Raw genomic sequence first — 18,288 nt, 5'->3', positions numbered from 1 at the left:
CAGAGGCGACCACGCAAGCCAGAAGGAGCCGGGAATCTAAATGGGAACCTTCCGGCTTCCAAATGGCTGCCCTGCCCCAAGCCAATGCCGTGGGGGACTATTTCAAAGTTACAAGAGCATGGCTGCAGTCAGCGTGAGGCCCAATTCTAGTCGCATGCTTCAACATGCAGAATTCGAAAGCACTATATAACACAACCACCTTTATAAAACACTTCCACGCCATCTATTCATCTCTGCTAAGCTAAGCCTTTCTTTTTTTTACCATCTCAGTGCTCTTTTGTCATTCCTGCACCTGATCCTCGATTACAAAACTGCTTTAGAGGTTTGAGATTGAGCCTCAAGTAGGATAGGGATGGGGGGGGGGGGGGCTGGGGGGCAGCATGACCAGATGTACATACAACAGGGCAGTTTTGTTCTCTTTAGTGTTTGGGGGGGGGGGGGGATTTAACTCTTTCCATTGATGGCCTCAGGCCAGTAGTGGATCAAACATGAGAAAGAATGTTTCCTTTGTTGGGGGAGAGTCAGGCAGGGAGGATTCTGAAGAACGTTATTAAACTTCCCTAAAATAAGGAAGGGGGATTTCCTGTCTCGATTCACTCGATTCATTAACACCTTGAAACATTATGCTATCCTGCTGGATTGGACAGTTCCTTGAGAGTGCATGTGGGTGCGTATATGCATGTGTGAGAAAGAGAGAGCACGCGTGCAAGAGTGTGTGTGTGTGTGTGTGTGTGTTTGTGTGTGTGTGTGTGTGTGTGTGTGTGTGCATGTGTGCGTGCGTATGTGAATGAGAGCACTTATTCACGCGTGTCGTCGGGTGTCTAAAAAAAAGGAAAAAAAGGGATAGGCAAGAGGCCCAATCAGGCATAATAAGCGGAGGTACGTGTCCAGGATTACAATGGCATGCCATGATCAAACAGAGCTGGCTACCCAAGGGTATTTCCGCCTGGGTTGGAAGATCTCTTTGCAAGGGAGGTCAATCTCAGCCCGGATCTCAAGTTAAAGCTCCCAGTCTCTCCTACAGAGAGAGAGAGACCCTGGTGATGGGATTGTAGGTTCACTGCCTCTGATGAAGGTAACCAGTTAAACCCAGGTTTTCCTTCTCCTGCCTTCCTTAAGCACCCTGGGTCATTAAAACCTTCCTTTCATGTATTGTAGAAGATGCATCTTCAACACCTAAGAACCGTGTAGAATCCATGGCATGTGGTGCAAATTAACCATAGTTTAAACCATATACACACACACACACACACACACACACACCCATCCCAACGAATTAAAATAATCTGAAAAAATTCATTATTTGCCATAATGTAATAGAAATAAATAAACTTTCATATATTTTAGATTAATTACACAACAACTAAAATAATTCAAGCCTTTTATGATTTTTATTTTGAAGATTATGGCGTACAGCTCATGAAAATCAAAAAATCCCATCTCAACGAATTAGATTATTTTACGAGACCACTAAAGAAAATGTTTTTTTTAAAGTATATTAATGTTTTGTCATGTCCAGAGTCTCAACACAACCATCTATTATGATATTTTATCATAATAGATAGATAGTGTGTTCCTTTTCCAGCAGCGTGTGTTGAGACTCTGGACATTTGGATTTTCATGTTATCTGCTATGGTGTTGATCCACTGACAGTGAAAACTTAACAAAGTAGTACATATGTTACATGTATAGTATATATGTATAGTGTATATGTATAGTTTCATTATATAGATATTCCACTGTTACTTTCTTAGCTTACGCATGTTTCATGATAAATGCTTTTTATATGTGATGTATTCGTATTCCCATGCTTTTTTATTCTTGCTTAATGTAAATCGCTCTGGATTAAGAGCGTCTGCTAAATGCCTAAATTGTAAATTGTAACAATGGTTTCAACACAGCCATATTTTTAGAGTACATTGTGCTTCAGTATATTGACAAGCTTCATGGAGATGCTAATTTTCCTTTCCAGCTCAAAACTACTAGTAACTGGTGTAATGACCATGGTATTACTGTGCTTAACTGTCCTGACCCCCACAGTCAGTTGTGAGACATAAGACTGAACAATACAAATTAATTTACTACTGTTATCAAGCATTATCAAGCATTAAGCAAACCTTGGTTTCCATAACATCTCAACAGTGCCACAGGCTGATCACCTCCATGCCACGCCCCATTGATGAAATAATTTGTTCAAAAGTAGCCCAGACCAAGTATTAACTGCATATATTAATATACTTTGACATTTCTTGTTTAAAAAAAAAATTTTTTAGTGGTCTCGTAAAATATGAATTATTTCAGTTGTGTAATGAATCTAGAATATATGTAAGTTTATTTATTTTATTACATTTTATGGCAAATACTGAACTTTTTCAGATTATTCAAATTTGTTGGGATGGACCTGTGTGTGTGTATATATATATATATATATATATATATATACACACACACACACACACACACATATACAGTTAGTATATCCGGTTACTATTACATTATTCAGCCACCACACTTCTCATCTTTAATATAATATTTTCTTTTTGAGTGGTGCAACCACTCCAAGGAACAGCAATGTGTGTTCACCTATGTGTTGGTTAATGAGCACCAGTATAATGAGTACCAGTAGGGGCGCTGTTGTGCCAGAAACCGAGAGAGGGATAGTGCTGCACTGTTGCCTGCTAGTGAGAGAGAGAGAGAGAGAGAGAGAGAGGAGAGGTGGGGGGAGTTGCACCACTCAGTTCACACAGGTGTGATTTTTTTTCCCCAGTTAGTATTAGTATCATCATTATCATCATCTAATAGTTATATTGTGATGGTTAATATTAAAACAGTAAGCATGCCACACCAACATTTCGCTGCTTGCACGTTTAGGAGTACGTGACCAAGAAACGGCCTTTGATCTTCTAGAATCTATACGGTAGTTTCATCGCCATAAGGAGAGCTAAAACCTCCCAGAGGACATGCAGCCCATATCTTTATCCCATTAAGGCGGGAACCCCTTTTGGTGTTAGCATTATATTATGCTTTAGCTATTGAAAAATAGCAGATCTACAAGCTCGTAGCGCACCACTCTGTGGCGCGCTATGAGCTTGTAGATCTGCTATTTTTGAAAAATCGAAGAACGACTGACATAGAAACACAGCTTTTTCAGAAAACTGTCAGGATGTAGAAGACATTTTTAGAATCTGATCTCAGGTCAGAATGGGTTATGCTAATGCTTGCGTCTTCATGCACCCAGAAATGTGTGTGCTGTAGCCTGTACAGTAGGCTGTACAGTATAGGCTGCGCTCCGTTCCCTGTATGGACCGATGGGAGTTGAAAAAGAACTGCAAGTCGGTACCGTTGCACAGAACTCGACATGGCTCTGTTCTATATCAGTGCTGGTACGTTCTGTTCCCTCTGGAGGCTGCAGAGCTTCAGTAGAACATGAGGGGAAAGCTGCACAGTGTCTTCTTACCAACACTAGACTGTAGCTCCTGCTGCTTCTCACCCTCTCTTCACTACCTTTTCCACACCTAGGTCTTTCCGTGGATAGTTATCAGTGATTTAATCATTACATGTTTAGCTTTTGTTTTTTTCATAATTAACTTCCGATTTATTGAGCAACACTTGACGTACATGACGTCCCAATTGTCTTTCAATAATAGCACATCTAATAGCTCACAATGCATTGCAACATGTTGTGAGCATGCAGATTGACTATTTTCACTATTCGTACAATGTACAACATACAATGTCGTAAGAAGTTACTTGCAGCAGTGGTTAACTACACAATAGCTGTCATAAATCAGGTGTGTGTTACTATGGACTTCAGGTCATGGATGAGAGAGAGGAAGGTATGGATTATGGTGGCATAAGGCAGAAAGACAGGGAGGGAGGGAGGGAGGGAGGGAGGGAGGGAGGGAGGGAGGGAGGGAGGGAGGGAGAGCATTTGACAAAGAGAGTAATAGGGAGAGATGGCGAACAGGGAGAACTGAGAAAGGAAGAAAGAGAACAGATCGGAAGAATGTTTTCGAAAGAGACAGAGGCGCTGCAAGGCCAAAGTGCGATGCATGGAATTGATCCAATCGAACACAGAGAACACAGAGGAAGGGACAATAGACTGCGGAGGAGGGACGAGGGAGGCCAACATTGCCCATGCTAGCCAGCACACACCGTGTAACAGCTCAAACACAAACACAACATTCGCTGATTTATACACAGTGTTCATTTAACTCTGAGAGTGTGAAAACGGGGCCCGTAACCACTACAGGGCACCGGCAACTTGGGCCAAACCCTCAATGAATCAACGTGAAAATAATTGAACATTATCAAGATGATGTAGGATGATGATGTACAGTATAGACCCACATGATCTCACATGACATCACAGGGGGCGGAATAATAATGCATACATTAGACACACAAAGTCACATGTTGGAGTAACAATCACAGTGTGAAGTGAGCGGTGCCTTGATGATAACCCATGGTGATGTCTGATCAAGGACTGTCTGAAGAGGACGAGACGCCAAGACAACATGGCGTCGTACGGGCGACGCCATGTTGCTCAATGGTGCTCCATGGAAGGAAAGAAACGAGCGCAATGGGCTTTATGCAGCCAACACTTCCTCCTTCAGCTTCCTTGGTCTCAACTGCGCATGTTTCTTTCCTTCCATGGAGCAGCATGTGAGCAACATGGCGGCGCCCTTACGGTCTTCGCGTCTCGTCCTCTTTAGACAGTCCTTGTGTCTCATGAGGATGTATTGACCCACACATGACATCACAGGGGGCGGAATAATAAGGAATAGACACACAGCGTCGCATGTTGGAGGAGCTAGCACCGCTCAAAAAGAAAGACAATTATTGTATATGATCAATTAGTTTGATTAACTGCTCAACGCCTCAGAGTGGTTGTAGTCTCTTCCTTACCTTTGCGGTGGCTCTTGCGGAACTTGATGGCCCCCAGGTTGACGAGGTTCATGCCGTAGAGGTTGTAATCGATGAAGAGCTGCAGCAGGTAGGGGATGTGGCCTTCGTGGGGCTGGTAGCTCTTGTTCATCACCGCTCCACTCTGCAGCAGCTCACACACCCTGGGAACGAGCCAAGAGAGCTGGGTTAAGCCCCAGAATACTCTTTGTAGGGATTGCAGGTCTGCCATTTTCTAAGTGCGACACCGTCGTGCAAACGAGAGCATGAATCAGTCTTTAGTTCCCGTCGGAGACAGTTGGAAAGGCTTTAAAAAGGTTGGTATAGATATTTTAAGACGGGATGACCAAAATGACCTTCAGGTGACCAATCAAAGCCGTTTCCTCAACAGTTGAGAGTGTTGAGGAATGTATGGCCCTATTCTCCAGTGAACACTTCTCTTCAAAAATCCATTCTTCTTCTGTGCTACTCAGAACATTACAATTAATATATAATGGTAAAGAAAGATTGATTTAACAGTTCACTTCAGCATTTTTCCCTCCTTTAAGATTTACTGTTGGCCTTTTCTGCTTTATTTCAGATCAGTGGTCAGTGTGGAGGAACAGGAAACAAAGGGCTGAGAGAAGAGACAAGACGGTGGTCCGATTCAAATGCCTTCCTCAAGCTTACTAGGAGCATACAGTAACTATCTTACTAGGAGCATACAGTAACTATCTTACTAGGAGCATACAGTAACTAACTTACTAGGAGCATACAGTAACTAACTGACTAGGAGCATACAGTAACTATCTTACTAGGAGCATACAGTAACTAACTTACTAGGAGCATACAGTAACTAACTGACTAGGAGCATACAGTAACTAACTGACTAGGAGCATACAGTAACTATCTTACTAGGAGCATACAGTAACTAACTTACTAGGAGCATACAGTAACTAACTGACTAGGAGCATACAGTAACTAACTGACTAGGAGCATACAGTAACTATCTTACTAGGAGCATACAGTAACTAACTTATTAGGAGCATACAGTAACTAACTGACTAGGAGCATACAGTAACTATCTTACTAGGAGCATACAGTAACTATCTTACCGGAGCATACAGTAACTAACTGACTAGGAGCATACAGTAACTATCTTACCGGAGCATACAGTAACTATCTTACTAGGAGCATACAGTAACTAACTTACTAGGAGCATACAGTAACTATCTTACTAGGAGCATACAGTAACTATCTTACCGGAGCATACAGTAACTAACTGACTAGGAGCATACAGTAACTATCTTACCGGAGCATACAGTAACTATCTTACTAGGAGCATACAGTAACTATCTTACTAGGAGCATACAGTAACTATCTTACTAGGAGCATACAGTAACTAACTGACTAGGAGCATACAGTAACTAACTTACTAGGAGCATACAGTAACTATCTTACTAGGAGCATACAGTAACTATCTTACTAGGAGCATACAGTAACTAACTTACTAGGAGCATACAGTAACTATCTTACCGGAGCATACAGTAACTATCTTACTAGGAGCATACAGTAACTAACTTACTAGGAGCATACAGTAACTAACTTACTAGGAGCATACAGTAACTAACTGACTAGGAGCATACAGTAACTAACTGACTAGGAGCATACAGTAACTAACTTACTAGGAGCATACAGTAACTAACTGACTAGGAGCATACAGTAACTAACTGACTAGGAGCATACAGTAACTAACTTACTAGGAGCATACAGTAACTAACTTACTAGGAGCATACAGTAACTAACTGACTAGGAGCATACAGTAACTAACTGACTAGGAGCATACAGTAACTAACTGACTAGGAGCATACAGTAACTAACTGACTAGGAGCATACAGTAACTAACTTACTAGGAGCATACAGTAACTATCTTACTAGGAGCATACAGTAACTATCTTACTAGGAGCATACAGTAACTATCTTACCGGAGCATACAGTAACTATCTTACTAGGAGCATACAGTAACTAACTGACTAGGAGCATACAGTAACTATCTTACTAGGAGCATACAGTAACTAACTTACTAGGAGCATACAGTAACTAACTGACTAGGAGCATACAGTAACTAACTGACTAGGAGCATACAGTAACTAACTGACTAGGAGCATACAGTAACTAACTTACTAGGAGCATACAGTAACTAACTTACTAGGAGCATACAGTAACTAACTGACTAGGAGCATACAGTAACTAACTTACTAGGAGCATACAGTAACTAACTTACTAGGAGCATACAGTAACTATCTTACTAGGAGCATACAGTAACTATCTTACTAGGAGCATACAGTAACTAACTGACTAGGAGCATACAGTAACTATCTTACTAGGAGCATACAGTAACTAACTGACTAGGAGCATACAGTAACTATCTTACTAGGAGCATACAGTAACTAACTGACTAGGAGCATACAGTAACTATCTTACTAGGAGCATACAGTAACTAACTTACTAGGAGCATACAGTAACTATCTTACTAGGAGCATACAGTAACTAACTGACTAGGAGCATACAGTAACTATCTTACTAGGAGCATACAGTAACTAACTGACTAGGAGCATACAGTAACTAACTTACTAGGAGCATACAGTAACTAACTGACTAGGAGCATACAGTAACTAACTTACTAGGAGCATACAGTAACTAACTGACTAGGAGCATACAGTAACTAACTTACTAGGAGCATACAGTAACTATCTTACCGGAGCATACAGTAACTATCTTACTAGGAGCATACAGTAACTAACTTACTAGGAGCATACAGTAACTAACTTACTAGGAGCATACAGTAACTATCTTACCGGAGCATACAGTAACTATCTTACTAGGAGCATACAGTAACTAACTTACTAGGAGCATACAGTAACTAACTTACTAGGAGCATACAGTAACTAACTGACTAGGAGCATACAGTAACTAACTTACTAGGAGCATACAGTAACTAACTTACTAGGAGCATACAGTAACTATCTTACTAGGAGCATACAGTAACTAACTGACTAGGAGCATACAGTAACTAACTGACTAGGAGCATACAGTAACTATCTTACTAGGAGCATACAGTAACTAACTTACTAGGAGCATACAGTAACTAACTGACTAGGAGCATACAGTAACTATCTTACCGGAGCATACAGTAACTATCTTACTAGGAGCATACAGTAACTAACTGACTAGGAGCATACAGTAACTATCTTACTAGGAGCATACAGTAACTAACTGACTAGGAGCATACAGTAACTAACTTACTAGGAGCATACAGTAACTATCTTACTAGGAGCATACAGTAACTAACTGACTAGGAGCATACAGTAACTATCTTACTAGGAGCATACAGTAACTATCTTACTAGGAGCATACAGTAACTAACTTACTAGGAGCATACAGTAACTATCTTACTAGGAGCATACAGTAACTAACTGACTAGGAGCATACAGTAACTAACTGACTAGGAGCATACAGTAACTATCTTACTAGGAGCATACAGTAACTATCTTACTAGGAGCATACAGTAACTAACTTACTAGGAGCATACAGTAACTAACTGACTAGGAGCATACAGTAACTAACTGACTAGGAGCATACAGTAACTAACTTACTAGGAGCATACAGTAACTAACTGACTAGGAGCATACAGTAACTAACTGACTAGGAGCATACAGTAACTATCTTACTAGGAGCATACAGTAACTATCTTACTAGGAGCATACAGTAACTAACTGACTAGGAGCATACAGTAACTATCTTACTAGGAGCATACAGTAACTATCTTACTAGGAGCATACAGTAACTAACTTACTAGGAGCATACAGTAACTAACTGACTAGGAGCATACAGTAACTAACTGACTAGGAGCATACAGTAACTATCTTACTAGGAGCATACAGTAACTAACCTACTAGGAGCATACAGTAACTATCTTACTAGGAGCATACAGTAACTATCTTACTAGGAGCATACAGTAACTAACTTACTAGGAGCATACAGTAACTAACTTACTAGGAGCATACAGTAACTATCTTACTAGGAGCATACAGTAACTAACTGACTAGGAGCATACAGTAACTAACTGACTAGGAGCATACAGTAACTATCTTACTAGGAGCATACAGTAACTATCTTACTAGGAGCATACAGTAACTATCTTACTAGGAGCATACAGTAACTATCTTACTAGGAGCATACAGTAACTAACTTACTAGGAGCATACAGTAACTATCTTACTAGGAGCATACAGTAACTAACTTACTAGGAGCATACAGTAACAATCTTAATAGGAGCATACAGTAACTATCTTACTAGGAGCATACAGTAACAATCTTAATAGGAGCATACAGTAACTATCTTACTAGGAGCATACAGTAACTAACTTACTAGGAGCATACAGTAACTATCTTACTAGGAGCATACAGTAACTAACTTACTAGGAGCATACAGTAACTAACTTACTAGGAGCATACAGTAACTATCTTACTAGGAGCATACAGTAACTATCTTACTAGGAGCATACAGTAACTAACTTACTAGGAGCATACAGTAACTATCTTACCGGAGCATACAGTAACTAACTTACTAGGAGCATACAGTAACTAACTTACTAGGAGCATACAGTAACTAACTTACTAGGAGCATACAGTAACTATCTTACTAGGAGCATACAGTAACTATCTTACTAGGAGCATACAGTAACTAACTGACTAGGAGCATACAGTAACTATCTTACTAGGAGCATACAGTAACTATCTTACTAGGAGCATACAGTAACTAACTGACTAGGAGCATACAGTAACTATCTTACTAGGAGCATACAGTAACTAACTGACTAGGAGCATACAGTAACTATCTTACTAGGAGCATACAGTAACTATCTTACTAGGAGCATACAGTAACTAACTTACTAGGAGCATACAGTAACTAACTTACTAGGAGCATACAGTAACTATCTTACTAGGAGCATACAGTAACTATCTTACTAGGAGCATACAGTAACTAACTGACTAGGAGCATACAGTAACTATCTTACTAGGAGCATACAGTAACTATCTTACTAGGAGCATACAGTAACTAACTTACTAGGAGCATACAGTAACTATCTTACTAGGAGCATACAGTAACTAACTGACTAGGAGCATACAGTAACTAACTGACTAGGAGCATACAGTAACTAACTGACTAGGAGCATACAGTAACTAACTTACTAGGAGCATACAGTAACTAACTGACTAGGAGCATACAGTAACTAACTGACTAGGAGCATACAGTAACTAACTTACTAGGAGCATACAGTAACTAACTTACTAGGAGCATACAGTAACTATCTTACTAGGAGCATACAGTAACTAACTTACTAGGAGCATACAGTAACTATCTTACTAGGAGCATACAGTAACTAACTTACTAGGAGCATACAGTAACTAACTTACTAGGAGCATACAGTAACTATCTTACTAGGAGCATACAGTAACTATCTTACTAGGAGCATACAGTAACTAACTTACTAGGAGCATACAGTAACTATCTTACTAGGAGCATACAGTAACTATCTTACTAGGAGCATACAGTAACTAACTTACTAGGAGCATACAGTAACTAACTTACTAGGAGCATACAGTAACTATCTTACTAGGAGCATACAGTAACTAACTTACTAGGAGCATACAGTAACTATCTTACTAGGAGCATACAGTAACTATCTTACTAGGAGCATACAGTAACTATCTTACTAGGAGCATACAGTAACTAACTTACTAGGAGCATACAGTAACTAACTTACTAGGAGCATACAGTAACTAACTTATTAGGAGCATACAGTAACTAACTTACTAGGAGCATACAGTAACTAACTGACTAGGAGCATACAGTAACTAACTTTGGCTGAACCACCATGAATCCAGATTTTAGCACACCTTGAAGGCTCACGTTAACCTGACTCCGCCAGCTGGGGGCAGCAGTGAGTTCCTCCTCCTGCTCCCATCTGGTCCCTCTCGGGCAGAGACGATGTACTCCGAGCCATTTCTGACCGGAGAGATATGCTTCTCCCTCTCCCACGTACTCTTTCCATCCTTTTCAGCCTTAATCTGTCCATCTTGCTGTCTCACCTTCTCTCTTTGTTGATTTCTCCCTTTCTGCCAGTATCCCTCCCTAGTACCATACCTTGCTAGTTTCTCTTTGTTGCTCCATCTTTCTCTATGCATCCTTTTTCCCTGCACCCGCTCCCCTCCCCATTCTATCTCTCTCACACTGTTCCTTACGCAAAGCCTTTCTCTCTTACGGACTCGTTTTTCTCCCAGTATCAATCCAGCCTCACGCTGCTGCTCCAACTGATAACTCTGCGCAAATAAACAATAACTTCTCTGTCTGTGCTATCAGGTGTGTGTGTGCGTGTGTGTGCACGAACTCACGCACACACGAACACGTGGCAATCGATTCCTGTTTAGTGAGCTGGAGGACTGGCAACCCATCAAAACAATGGGGTTCCGAGGACAAGGTTTCTCGCTGCATTCAAGCTCAATCTATCCAGCAGAAGCTCACCTTTTCACCATCTGTGGGTTGAACAAGTAGATCTTCATGAACTGCTTCTCCTTGACATGGTAGCCATAGAAAGGCCTGGAGGACAGGGACAAGTGGTACAGAACACACCATTACAATTAGAAGCAGAAAACATCACGTCGCCAAAATGGCCATATAGTTCTTCTGTAGTCACTTCACTCTTATTCTGTGCAGCTCTGGTCTGTAGAGCACACTAGGGCAATATTGACTAAATCATATACGTTGATAGAGATAATGTGACAATGATATTTTAGAGGGTATGCGTATCCGGAGGTTATGCGGTAACGCCTACTGAATGTCAAAAAACGACATTCTGGCCTTGACAGCCCATACATTCAAACAGAAAAGTCCTATCTGACAATGACACTCACTTTATGCATGTGCATACCCTCTAGTATTGAGAATATCACTTTTTCTTTTTTACATTTTCAAACAAACAAACAAACATCTACAAGCTCACATGCGACGAGTTGTGACTTGTGAGCTCGTCAATCTGCTATTTTGGGCAATTTTCAGCTGTAATGAAATGCCCAAAATCGGGACGCAGGTTTTAGCGGTTGGGCCAAGGTGGTGGTGGTACTGATAGGGTGGGCCAGGTGGTGGTGGTACTGATAGGGTGGGCCAGGTGGTGGAGGTACTGATAGGGTGGGCCAGGTGGTGGAGGTACTGATAGGGTGGGCCAGGTGGTGGAGGTACTGATAGGGTGGGCCAGGTGGTGGAGGTACTGATAGGGTGGGCCAGGTGATGGAGGTACTGATAGGGTGGGCCAGGTGGTGGAGGTACTGATAGGGTGGGCCAGGTGATGGAGGTACTGATAGGGTGGGCCAGGTGGTGGAGGTACTGATAGGGTGGGCCAGGTGGTGGAGGTACTGATAGGGTGGGCCAGGTGGTGGAGGTACTGATAGGGTGGGCCAGGTGGTGGAGGTACTGATAGGGTGGACCAGGTGATGGAGGTACTGATAGGGTGGGCCAGGTGGTGGAGGTACTGATAGGGTGGGCCAGGTGATGGAGGTACTGATAGGGTGGGCCAGGTGATGGAGGTACTGATAGGGTGGGCCAGGTGATGGAGGTACTGATAGGGTGGCCCAGGTGGTGGAGGTACTGATAGGGTGGGCCAGGTGGTGGAGGTACTGATAGGGTGGGCCAGGTGATGGAGGTACTGATAGGGTGGGCCAGGTGGTGGAGGTACTGATAGGGTGGGCCAGGTGATGGAGGTACTGATAGGGTGGGCCAGGTGGTGGAGGTACTGATAGGGTGGGCCAGGTGGTGGAGGTACTGATAGGGTGGGCCAGGTGGTGGAGGTACTGATAGGGTGGGCCAGGTGGTGGTGGTGGAGGTACTGAACTGATAGGGTGGGCCAGGTGGTGGTTGTGGTACTTACATGCCCGAGACCAGCACCACCTTGAAGACGTGCTGGGCGCTGGACGCAGGGTTCCCCATGGCCACGTTGAGGGCCCTGTCGATGCTAAAGGCCACCTGGCGCAGGTAGCGCTCCGAATCCTCCTGGTTGTGGCCATCGTACGGCACGTAGATGTAGGGGAACACGCCGTGGATGTGGAGACACGTCTTCTGACCTGAAGGACAGTGACAGAGAGGAAAGCAAAATGGTTACGTTTGTGTTTGAAACCATTTTCTTTAGGGCAGTTACGGTTGATTGGGTTAGCACAGAGAGAGAGGTCTGGAAAGAGGGGACGAGGAGGTTATATGCACCAACAGTAGGGCAAAGCCTGAAGTCACATGTTTGTTGTATTGTTCATTGAGTATTTAACATTGCCATTCAATATGCCAAAATCAGAGCACTAGAATGGATGTAGACACAGGTCCACAGACAGGACTTGGTCTATGATCCCTTAGCCTTTCGTTAACCCCAACCCTGGGGGAACATAGGGCTGAAGGAACATAACGCTAACCCCATGACTCTGGCCAAAAACTATTGGCTAAAGCATTAATCCCACTGTATTTACTAATCAGGTAAATTCAGAGCTACTTCACACAGTGGGTCCAAAATAAATCCGACCTCCAATGCCACATAAATCAATCCAACATTAAGGCGACAAGTCCTTCAATGAATGGGTGACAGACAGTGTCCTAGTAGTATGCGCACACACACACACACACACACACACACACACACACACACACACACACACACACACACACACACACACACACACACACACACAAGATGCTTTGGCCCAAGTCGTGAAGACTTTTACAGAGACCATTAAATCCAGTGACAGCTCCCAATTGAGATAGATGGTATGTGGTGGTGGTGGGGGGCGAAGGATGGGGGGGTGGAATCAAGCAGGGGAGATGAGGGTCATCCAGAGTAAAAAGCCTCCCTCACACACACACACACACACACACACACACACACACACACGCCGTCCAACCGGCAGCCAGGCCAGAGTGGGCCCGGGTGGGCCCGGGTGGGGGGTCTCCGCTCAGGCACGGGCTGACGGATGAGTGCAACAAAACCAAGAAGAAAAAAGCGGCTGGTGAAAAGAGGCACGAGGTATGATTCATGACGGCAGAGCACACAGAGTTACGGCAGCCCATTAGCTAAATAACTAAATGGCCAGAGTGCATTATGGGTAAAATGACACGAGCGGGCATGGAGAGGAACTATAAAGGGTCCCGAGGAAGAGTGATGGGGAATGAGGTCATCCGGTGGACAATGAGGTATTACGAGGACAGTGCGTGACATCATCCAGGCAACGAGACGCAAAGCGTGATTCTTACTTCCTCTGTAGATTGGCTATTGTCACCGTCCGTCATGCGGCGGTTAGTGCTGAGCCACCATCTTTAGTGTACTTAGTCGATATAAAACGGGTGTGTACAGTACTGTTACTACTGTATAAATGCCCATTCCCCCTGGGCAGTGTTCTAAAACAGATTACTAGATAAGCCAAAGAGACATAAGGCAGACAATGCTGTGTCGTATACGCCAGCGGGGGATTGACTCGGTGCTGACAGGAGGGTCATCCGAGGCTAGCAGTGTACACTGCAGTCCCTCGACAACGTGCCTGGGTCCATTCTACCACGCTCCGTCCGTCCGTGTGTGTGTGTGTGTGTGTGTGTGTGTGTGTCGGAGCAAACCAGCCCTTTCCTTACATATATTGCCGACGGCGGGGCCGTTTTGTCTCACTTAAATTGCATTATGTTAAGGATAACTTAACGTCAGACGAAAGTCAATCAGGCAGATCGGAGAAGGCAGTGTTCTCTCCGTATGCTGTGGTTCCAGGGCCAGAATTATGTTCGTTGTTTGGTCATGAACATTTGCCTGATGAAGACCTAAAGGGTCGAAACATTGCAAGTTTTTGCCATATAATAAAGTATGTCTCTTGTCTAGAAACAAGTGTGCAGATGTTTCTTCGGTCTCTCTCTCTCAATGAAGTAAAAAAGTATATTAATGTGAGATTGTTTGGACAAGGGGTGGCAGTGTTGAGCAGGACCCAGAGGCTTCTCAGAAGAGGTCTGACTCTGCACATGCATCCGATCATCACTGCTGCTCGCTTTCAATTGAGGAAGGGAATGTTTGTGCTGACCATGCTCCACACGATCAACCCCGATCCATGCACACAGCGGACACATGTAAACCTAGTCTGTCATAAACACAAACACACAGAAGCAGCAAACACACTCACACAAACTCCCACACACGTGCAAGCATGCACGAGTACATGCACACAGTGACTCCCAGGCTTCAGTCATCGTACAAGTCAGTCAGTGACACAGACACAGACACAGACACACACACACACACACACATACACACACACGCTCTCATTTTGTGCCAACCTAGTACCGTATTATGGTATGACAGGTGCTGTGTGCACACTGCCGCAGTCCCCAGGGCCCAATTGTGCAATGGCTGGCCCAAAACGCTATTTTCTGCCCTCAGAATATATATATATATTAAAAAATGCCTCTCCCTTCCTCACTAAGCATATCTATGCATGAAGCTGCTGATTGCTTCCAGTGATAAGATGTGCAGCTGAAAGATAATGAGGACGCTCAAATCATCTACACACCATGCATTGTCCTGGAAGGAGAGGATGGATCACTCTGCAGTGATTCTCAATAGATTTGGTAACAGATTTAGCCTGTGACCAGTCTGATTCTGCAGCAATCAAAAATCCAGAACAGGGTTTATTTGTCACTTATTCATACAGGTACAAGCAGCAAAATGTTGGTGGAACATGTTCCACAGAGACTGTGTGAAACTGAACACATCAATACAAATAAGAGCTTGTAGATGAGCTATTGTCAGCAAATAGATCTGGTGTAGAGTAGACCCAGGACAGACCCCTGGGGTAGAGCGGGATCAGGATCATCCCGCGGTACCCGCAGGTCCCAACACAAATCTTGCGGGTGCTGCCGATATTTAAATACTTGCGATAGGCAGCAGCCGGTCAAAATAAAACCTGGGGGCCCTGCAAAATCCCTCACCCTCGGGCCTCGCGCAATAAAGCAGATATGTAGCATCTGGCTACTTTTGCAAGGTCTGCATGTCTACATGCAATGATGCAACAGAGGAGAACGCAATTCCCCATACGGAGTTCTCCTTAAGAGATTCAGGAAGTGGCCTTCAAATCTAACGGAGATTCCTTGCCGCCTGGTATATACCATGTGTTTCCATAAGGACAGTGCAGCTACGTGTGTGTGAGTGCGTCTGTGACACTACCGGGTGCCACACAAAGGCTGCCAGCCACGTTGGCAGTGAGGGATGACTACCAATCAGTTGTCTCTCTTCAGCCTGCCATGTCAATGTGCACACACACACACACACACACACACACACACACACACACACACACACACACTGCTGCTAGTTGCTAGGCAACAGCACCGGCAAAGCACAAGCCCATGACAGACAGTAGGGAGAAATAAACAAGGGCTTCTTTCCACCCAGCTGGAGAGACAGACAGAGAGAGAGAGAGAGAGAGAGAAAAGAGAGAAAAGAGGTGCAAGCCAGAGGAGATGAGAAGAATAAACGGAAGACAGCATGGGAGGGAAACAGAGGGTAGTGAAAGTGTCTATAATGCGTTTGTGTGTCTGTGTGTGTGTCTGTGTGTGTGTGCATACATGCTTGCGTGTGTACAGGAGGGAGAGGCCGGTCAGATCACAAGAGGCACAGAGGGGGTGAGCCAGACAGTACAGAAACAGGAAGAAGCAATAGAGATAAGGTGTGTGGGAGGATAAGACAGAGAAGCCATTCATGGTTGAAAACCAAGAGGTTAATGTTCGGGTGGGGGGGGGTGTTGGATGTGTCTCGCATCCCTGATACGATACAGTCTGATGCAGTAGTCATGGTGTGTACAGTACACTACAGGCTTGACATTAAACTCATGGAAGTCACTGGAACCTCATTTTGTCTTTTTTACTTTCATACGCCTGCTCCCTGCAAACCTGCTCAGTATGTGTCTGCAAGCTGAGTGCATTGCCGTTTCCCACTAGCCTAATGGCCACACGCCTTAGCTTCACTTGGACAGCCTTAGAGATTCTTCTGTTAAGCATGTTGAAATAGTGCTCCTCCGTCACATTTGTGATGACATCAACTAAGTAAATAGATGCCAAAACGTTTTGATCGCACACAATCTTGGCTGTTTATTGTTAGATAAGATTAAGTGCAGAATTGTACGGTACCTCTGCCTGAACTGTAGGTGGAGACCTACAATCTGAATAGTTATTCTCATACATTCTCTAGTCTCCAGTCAGTCTAGCCAGCAATAAAGGATAGTGAAATTGACCACTTTCACTGTCACTATTTTGGGCATATCTTTATATAGGCAAAAAAACGAAAAGTTAAATAGCAGAGCTACAAGGTCACAACGTGCAGCTGCAGCGACGATAAAATGCAGCCTGCTCGCTTTTAGAGTTTGGAAAAGATGTATTCACGAATGGTGTTACTGGAGTACGAGTCCCACACTGTTATTGTTCCCAGGCACACATGAAGCTGCCAGCCTCTTCCTTCCTTCCTTCCTTCCTTCCTTCCTGTCCGATTTGTGAATGAGGAAAGGGGGGAGGAGGACACTGTGATACTGTGACTGTACAGACAGTGGAGGGATGGAGGGAACAGGGGCCCAGGGGGGGGGGGGTACTGTGACTGTACAGACAGTGGTATACAGTGTTGCCATGTCAGTGACTTGTGGGCTCCTTTTTCTGTAAAGTTGCTCGTTTGATATTGCTTATTTCTGAAGTGTGGTCGCTTATTTTGGCCTTGCTTCCTAATGTTTGAATTATTTCAACCGGGGGTTCCCAAACATCCCCATGCCGTGGACCCCCCAATTAATTGGTTTGTCCCTAAAGTTGCCGAAACCTCATCTGAAAATTATTGTGCCAGGACCCCAGAGGAGCCTCGTACCAGATCAGATTTGTTAAAAAAATTCAAGATTCACGATGCATAGCATAATGACACAATATGAATTTGTAGCTTTTTTCAAATGGCCAATGTATAGTGTACATAGATTTAAAGGGCTCGTGAGGCATAGTCGCTTCTTTTGGGCGTGTTTCCCTAGACCTGCTTGCCTATGTCTCTCGCAAAATCTGGCAACACGGGTGTCATCTCAGAGAGGGAGGAGCAGCAGGGTTTGTCGTGCTCATCCTATTGCTAGCACCTCCCTCTGTGACTCAGCACTCACTGCAGATCCTTCACCTCTGTGACTCAGCACTCACACTGCAGACCCTTCACCTCTGTGACTCAGCACTCACTGCAGACCCTTCACCTCTGTGACTCAGCACTCACACTGCAGACCCTTCACCTCTGTGACTCAGTACTCGCACTGTAGACCCTTC

General features: G+C 43.8%; 1 protein-coding gene across 4 annotated transcripts in view; it reads right to left on the bottom strand.

The window, feature by feature from the left end:
• Positions 1-18,288, bottom strand: part of rev3l (REV3 like, DNA directed polymerase zeta catalytic subunit) — a 91,611-nt gene that overhangs the window by 45,119 nt on the left and 28,204 nt on the right. For 3 of the 4 annotated variants that reach the window (XM_080790303.1, XM_080790304.1, XM_080790305.1), the window contains exons 2-4: positions 12,872-13,064; positions 11,473-11,547; positions 4,909-5,069 (exon numbers count right to left, since the gene is read on the bottom strand). In XM_080790303.1, coding sequence (XP_080646429.1) covers positions 4,909-5,069; positions 11,473-11,547; positions 12,872-13,064 — 429 coding nt within the window. Of the gene's footprint in view, positions 1-4,908; positions 5,070-11,472; positions 11,548-12,871; positions 13,065-18,288 lie in introns of those variants that run through there. The other variant, XM_080790306.1, reaches the window with a different exon arrangement.

This window comes from Protomyctophum bolini (assembly GCF_963924005.1).
Source record: "Protomyctophum bolini genome assembly, chromosome: 19".
Lineage (NCBI taxonomy): Eukaryota > Metazoa > Chordata > Actinopteri > Myctophiformes > Myctophidae > Protomyctophum > Protomyctophum bolini.
Note: the sequence above shows the minus strand (reverse complement) of the source record. Positions and strands in the feature narration are given on the sequence as shown.